The 7030-nt window shown below is 53.0% G+C and overlaps 1 protein-coding gene across 1 annotated transcript in view; it reads right to left on the minus strand.

The window, feature by feature from the left end:
- DENND11 (DENN domain containing 11) overlaps positions 1–3710 on the minus strand; it is a 34840-nt gene extending 31130 nt beyond the window's left edge. Inside the window, exon 1 of the mRNA XM_053927332.2 lies at positions 3300–3710. Coding sequence (XP_053783307.1) covers positions 3300–3567 — 268 coding nt within the window. The 5' untranslated portion in view covers positions 3568–3710. The remainder of the gene's footprint in view (positions 1–3299) is intronic.
- Positions 3711–7030: the final 3320 nt, after the last annotated feature.

The raw sequence follows: 7030 nt of genomic DNA on the forward strand, positions 1-7030 counted from the left end.
CTTAATCAGGAGAACAAAAGGAAAAGAAACATCTTAAAAACCTCAGTGGGTTCTCTGCCCCTCATCACCCCCCCGCCCGCCAGGGAGCCCCAATACAAACACACACAGGGCAGGAATTTCCCCCACACACCTAGAAAATAACTCTGGGGGAACTGCAGCGATACAAAGTGAATCTTGTAAAGAAACAGGCCAAGGGGAAAGATTCACAGGTGTCATGCACTGCAGGTCCGAAGCTTTATCTGCCCCGGACACGCACACAAGTCCTCAGTCCCATGGTGAGACAGCTGTGCCCCCTCCATAGGGAGGGAGAAGGTGGATTTCCAAGTGTGACAATACCTTTCCCCTTAATTAAACAGAGGAAAGCGAGAACATTTTACTAGAAACCCAAAGAACAAAATAAAAATTTTAAATCAGGGCTCTACAGAGTGGGTTGAACACACGAGAAAGCGGTACCCCGGCCGCCACCCTCTCCCACCAGAGTGCATCACGAGCATCTGGGCCTGGTTTCAATAGCAGCTTTGTGGTCCAGACGGCCAGCACCGCCATCCTAGGAACTCCCTGCTCCAGATAAAGACTGTGTGGATGTCAGAGTGAGGGTGTGTGTGTGCGCATGCACACTCACATGCACACACCCCTAAGTCCTCACATCATTTGTAGATCCTACACCAACCATCATTTTCACACCATGAGCCCAATGAAAATAACATCTTCCCAGATTTGCCCTTACGGATGCCCAACCCACCTTGCCAAACCTTGTATCTAAAGGTATAAAGGAATTACTCTCTTCTTCCGTACCCAGAAGAATTATACTCTCACATATAAACGGCATGGAAGTGATCATCCAGGATCAAGTGAAACAGCCTTAGAGTCAAATGCCTGCCTGGGTAAAGTCAGTGTCCGGCTATCATTCACAATCCCTTCTTTCCACACTGACCGTCCCCTGAAAAACCATTACGTACGGGGCTGGTGCCTGGCCCACACAAACCCACACCCCCGCGCTGACCAGCTGTGCCGGCCAAGGCAGGGCGAGGGCGCCAGCCCTCTGCTTTTCATTTGTTGACGCTGCACCTGTGGTTGACCTGGCACTTTCTTTTCTCCTCCCCCTCCCCCCGCCTCTTCCGCCAGAGCCACCACTGCTCAGTCAGCCTGTCAATGCCCCATTTCTTCTGCTGCTGTCCAACACATCCTAGAGTGAATCTCAAGCTCCCATCAACAGGAAGTTCTCACTTAATCTTGACCTTCGGGTCTTGGCAACTGAGGCTTCAAAGTGAAAGGACATTTAACAAAACCGATTTTACCAAAGGCCAATTGACAGAAACAAGAGTTAAGTTCCTACAGCCTATTTCTGGTCTCAAAACTACCACCAAGCTTCTAAATAAAGGCCCCCAAAACACTTCAGATATTAAACATTGAAGGAAATGTTAGCTGCACATGCATTTAAGGAAGATAAACACAAACAAGTAAAGTAACTCTTTTCCAATCCGCTTGTGCCAGTTAAGGGTCACAGGTGGCTGGAGCCTCTCCTGGTGGCTCAGGCGCCGGTGGGAACCAACCTGGACAGGACGCCCGTCCACCGCAGGGCACACTCACACCCACACTTCCACCCACACTCACTCAGATGGGACATTTAGAAATGCCATTTGCCTCATGTGCCCATCCCTGGGACGCCAGGAGTTGGGGCAGGGGGAGGGGTGATGGGACTGGAGTCCTAGGAGAAGACCCATGCAGAGACAGGGAAAATGGGACAACTCCAGAGACAGTGGCCCTGGTCAGGAGTCGATTATTCCTCCTCATTGATGTTATAACAAAAGCAGTTGAATGAAACAATGTCATCGGAGGACCTGCTACATTGACCTGCAGGTGATGAGGTAGGGTATAATGAGTATTATCAATTACAAAGTATCTGTTTTTGTCTAGCAGTAAGGGTTACTTCGGCCAAAAAAGAGCAGTTTTTCAAACTCCTGGTGTCTGGGAGGCCTAACAATATGTGAATCAATGTGGGAATAGCATAAACATTTTTACAAATGGTAAGAAAGTACCAGTACGCACTACATACAGGTACAAAATATCGGTACTATTTCATGGAACTTTTGTGGGAGTCACGAATGTATGCACGTGAGGATATTGACTGTGATGTAAAATTAACTTCACAGGGTGGGTCACAGTCAAAGCCGTGTGAGAGCCACGGGGATGCGGCCAAGGAACAGTCAGACAGGCCTGGCCTCCTCCCAACGCCGGGACACTTCCTGTGTCTCGCTGGTGTACACTCCCTGAGCACAGTTACCTTACCCCATGGGAACCCTCTCTGCTGCCCTGTCTGCATCCCCTTCTCGGGGTCCTTACCGCTCTTCATCCCACTGCAGGGCACCCATCAAGCTCCCCAGAATGCAGCCCCGCTCCCCGTGGGGGGACCAGGAGGGGAATTCCAGAAAGCAGCAGGTATGTACCTTTCCCTGACAGGCACTCCGCACGCCAGCAACCCCGCGGGAGTTCTGAAAGCCCGCAGCCCTGACCTCAGCTCTCCTGCCTCCGATAACGACCACAAAGCCCCTCGCGGGCCAGGACTGGCAGAGAAAGGGATCTGTTCACTCACTCCTGACCCCCGTGACGTCTCTCACCGCTAACCTGTACACTTCCTGACTGGATGGCCCGGGGAAAGGCTACGTGCCACAACCCTTCTCGCAACACCAGGAGCCTACCTGAGTTCTTTAATCGGTCTCCAGCTCAGTACCTCAATCCCATGCCCCTCCTCCCCCCAAACGCCGCCGGCATTAATTCCTCAAAATAATACGATCAGAGAAAGTGACTTTGGCCGCTCGGAAAGTTCCCGTGCAGGCACAGGTGGAGAGTGGGTTTGGGTGGGGAGGGCGGGGGTAAGCTTAGGACACTCAGTGTCAGGAGTTAACCTGTAGGGTTCCTCCTCTTACAGGCGGAGGGGGCACCTTTTAGCCAAACACGAAAACAAAACAAAAGCCCGTGTGTCCGTGGCCACAAACAGGACCCTCTATTACTGGAGAAGCGCAAACAAGGCTATGGGCCCGGGGGGCGGACTGAGAGCTGCTGAGAAGCTGCGGGGCGGAAAGCAGAGGGGGTCGGAGGGTGCAGGGAACAAAGCCCCGCGTCCCGCGCCCAGACCGTACGCCCACAACCCGCTCGCTCGGCAGGAGCCGGGTGCCGGGTGGGGGTGCAGGTGTGTGGGCGCGCGCGCCGCGGGCCCCTCCCCCGCCACTCGCCACCCGCCGAGCCCGGTGTGGGGGTGGCGACCCTCTCCCCGCCCTCGGCCCCGGAGAGGCTCTCACCCGAGCGAGGATCGAAGGTGACCACGAACACGGCCACCACCTGGTCCTCCTCCACGTCGCCCAGCTCCAGGCGTCCGGGCTGCAGCAGCACCTCGGAGGCACCCAGCTCCTCCGTCTGCCGCCTCCTCCGCGGCTCCGCGGCCACCCGGCCGCCCCCGCCGCCGCCCCAGCCCCGGCCTCCAGCCTGCAGCTCCGGGGCCTGCGGCGGGGACACGGCGGGGCCCTCGGCCCAGCGCAGCAGCGGCGCCGCGTCGCCTCGCTCCACCATGGCGAAGCGAGGAGGAGCCGCGGGCGGCGAGGGGCGGGCGCCGGGGCGGGCTGCGGAACTCGCTTCGCGGGCCGGCCCCCGGGGCCCCGCGCTCCAGCCGCCCGAGGCCCGCACCTGCCCCGTGCGGCCCCGCCCTGCCCCCGCCGCGCTCGCACCGGAGAAGGCGTCCACCCAGCGGGCTCCCCCGAACTGCGTGCCTCGTCGGAGAGTGCCTGGATGCCGATGCGCGCTCGGGTGTGGGAAATGCGTGGTGACTTGCCGCACATCCACCTGGATCTGACTACCTGTGCCTGGGTGACGGTGCCGTCTCACCTAGGACTCCGTGGGAGAACTATCACCGTGAATTTTTATATGTCACCATTATTTTTTTTAAAGCCCCCCCGTCATACGGACCCTGACAGATGTGCATTACATAAACCCGGGTGTGCGGCCAAACGCCCGCTGTGCTGGGAACCAAGCACCAGGGGGAGCACCGGCTGCCAGGTGCTGCTGGACTCGGGGTGGGGCCTGGGGTGGGGCCTGGTGTCCGGCCTGGAGTAGTGCGTCTCCAGCCCAGTCTGGTGAGCCCTGGCCTTCCTGGGCCCTGTCTGGGGCTCCCCATCCATTTCAGACTAAGTACCGCAGAGCGTGGTGGAGGGCCCCATCTCCTTGGGGAGTCGGGGAGAGACTGAACTAAATCTATACGGTGAAAGCAGTTCCTATTTTGGGGGTGGGGGGCGGTAAAATGCTGCATAAATAGATTCTTCGCTGTTAAGTCAGAGATTTTGGCCTCGAAGTGGCAGCCTGGGGTAGTCATTGACCATCTCCTTGCGGAAGAAGGGTTAAATCTTATTATCGTCTCAGGCACTTGGGGTAAGGATCTTCAGGAACGGCCGCTGGGTAACGCCTAGCATGAATCCACTGCGTCCTTCCCAGAGGCGACAAGCGGCCCACCTTCCTGAACCTTGGATGAATCAGGAGTCTGAACAAGTCTCTCTCTTCACCACGTTCTTCCTCATTATTTCAACAGCTATTCCTAATTCTTATTTCCCCCTCCTCTGAAAGAGTGATTCAGCCACCAGCTTTATCCCAACAGTTGAGGCACTCAAAATGTTCTTTTAAAATACATCATAGGGGCTCTAGAAAATCCTTAATTTCCAGAGATGTCTGCTTTAGGACCGATTTGGCTCTTTCTCCCCCAAGGGACTTTCTGTTTCCTGATCTTTGGTGTGAGCCCTGCCCCCTCTGCCCAGCCCACCCTAGTTTAACACCCTCGAGCTGTCAATTTCCCAGGGAATAAACTCATAATACCCACCCCAATCAATTTCCTATATACACAGGAGCCCCCAATGTCCAAACCCCAAATCTAGCGCCTTGTCCAGTCTTTACTGATGTGCGGGTTCTAGCGCCCCAGCCACCGGGTCTGTCTTCAAATTGCTACTGCCGTGCATGACAGGTGCTCACGACCAGTTGTCAGCTAAGCCAACGACGGAAAGTAGAGACTCATACCTCTGTACAGCTGGCCCCTCCTGCCCGCCTTACCCTAGTAGCTTGCACATAACAGTGCTCAAAAGTGTTAATGATGGTGCCCCGACTCGTGTGGCTCAGCTGGCTGGGCGTCTCTCTAGAAAGAGCAAAGGTCGCTGGTTCTATTCCCGGTCGGGCGCTTACACAACCGATGATGTTTCTCTCCCTTTCTCCCTCCCTCCCCCTCTCTAAAAATAAATTAAAAATGTTAGTGATGGCGATGACACCCCTCTTAACACATTCACAGTCTGGCCATCAGAGTCATCTTTGCTGTGTCGCCGGAAGATGATAGGACCGGTGTGAGGGGCAGGAAGGGATGAAGGGCAGTCACATTCAGAGGCCCTGGGATAATGCTACGTTTTCCAGTGAGTTCCTCGAAAACCCCCATATGTCAAAAGTTTTAAATAAAATTATTTTGCTTTCCAAATGCTAAATATATCTTCATTATATAAAATACATTATGTAAACTAAATCCACATTATCTAAATATGTCTGCAATATATAAAAACATAGTGCGTATAAAACATGCATTATACAAACGTGTTTTTGATCTGTAATCTCACCACCGAATTGGCCCCTTTTAGGGTTTTGCGTATCCTGTCTCATCAATTCTAGGATGCAGGATTTTTTACCTGTGCACATCGCTATGGTGACTCATAATTGCTGCCGGCCTCTCTGAGGTCCAGTTCTCACCCGGATTTGTGTTTGCTTTTGTGAGCCATCTGGAGGCACCACCAACCCAGGCCTATTTTGAGGTAAATTCTCTGCTTGAGGTCCTTTGAATCATGCTGGTAGTATGGATTTAAAACACAAGCTAGGGTGACCCCTGGATTGTAGTTCAAATTCTTTGGGGAGGTTTTTCCTCCGTCCACCCAATGGCAGGGCTGAGACGGACACGTTCCTTGTCCGGCTCTCTCCGCGTGGGAGGTCGATTTGTCACAATCCCACCCAGGGTGTCGTTTTAGAGTCCCTGTCTTGGGCCTTTGTTATTCTTAAAATCGGTGATAGATTTACATGTTTTTCTTTTCTCTGTCTACATGTAGAAACCAGACTGCATATCAATTTTGTGTTTTTATTCCCTAGCATCAGACCGCGACCATTTGCCGTCCTACTAGAACTTTTTACATGCATCGTTTTCATGGTCTCCACTATCTGTGTGTTTGCAAATTTACTTCGCCATTCCAGCTCTCCCTGTGGGAAGAGCAAGCCGTTCCCAAAGCATTGGCCGATCTCCGCTCTGAACTAGCATTAGGTGCCTGTCCTCTGCCAAGCCCTGCTGTGAGGAAGACAGACATCCCTTCTCATCAGGCTTACAGCCTAGCGGGGAAGGCAGCAAGCGGGCAAGGAATGAAATCCAGAATGAGGGGTGACAGGCAGGGCAAAAGCAATCAGCCTTTGAAGTTGCTGACTATGACAGGTTGCAGGAGATGGGAACACCGGGGGAGACTGTACTCGTGTTCTTGGGGTTCTCGGTTGTACTGACAAATTGTTGACTCCCAGGTGTCTGAGGGCATCAATGTCCTTTCACTCTTGTCCAAGTGAGATATTGCCGACTGAAGTCTTTTTTGCCGATTTTTCAGATGAGAATGACGTTTTGTTTTAAGGTAATGTCTTGTGACTGAGCCTGGTCACGGTTTCAAGCTGCGTGCTGGGGACAAGCGGTCCCTCTTCCATGAATTGTCTGCTTAAAATGCCTTACGCTCACTCATCCCAAGGGGCCCTTGCCCTCTTGCCATCACTTTGCATGACTCCTGTGGGCACTAAGAATAGTCATTTTTTGCCTGGCGTAACTTTTGTTAATATCATTTCCAGTTTATTGTGTGGTTTCTATGCTGCTTGGTTGCTTAAGAAATATTGAAGTTCTAAATTTTATGTAGTCAAACTTAGCAATTCTTTTGGTGATTTCTTATGTTGCTTTGACATTTAGAAAGTTGGTCTGCACCCAGAAATCTGATCA

Source organism: Desmodus rotundus, chromosome 6 (genome assembly GCF_022682495.2).
Source record: "Desmodus rotundus isolate HL8 chromosome 6, HLdesRot8A.1, whole genome shotgun sequence".
NCBI classification, from domain to species: domain Eukaryota; kingdom Metazoa; phylum Chordata; class Mammalia; order Chiroptera; family Phyllostomidae; genus Desmodus; species Desmodus rotundus.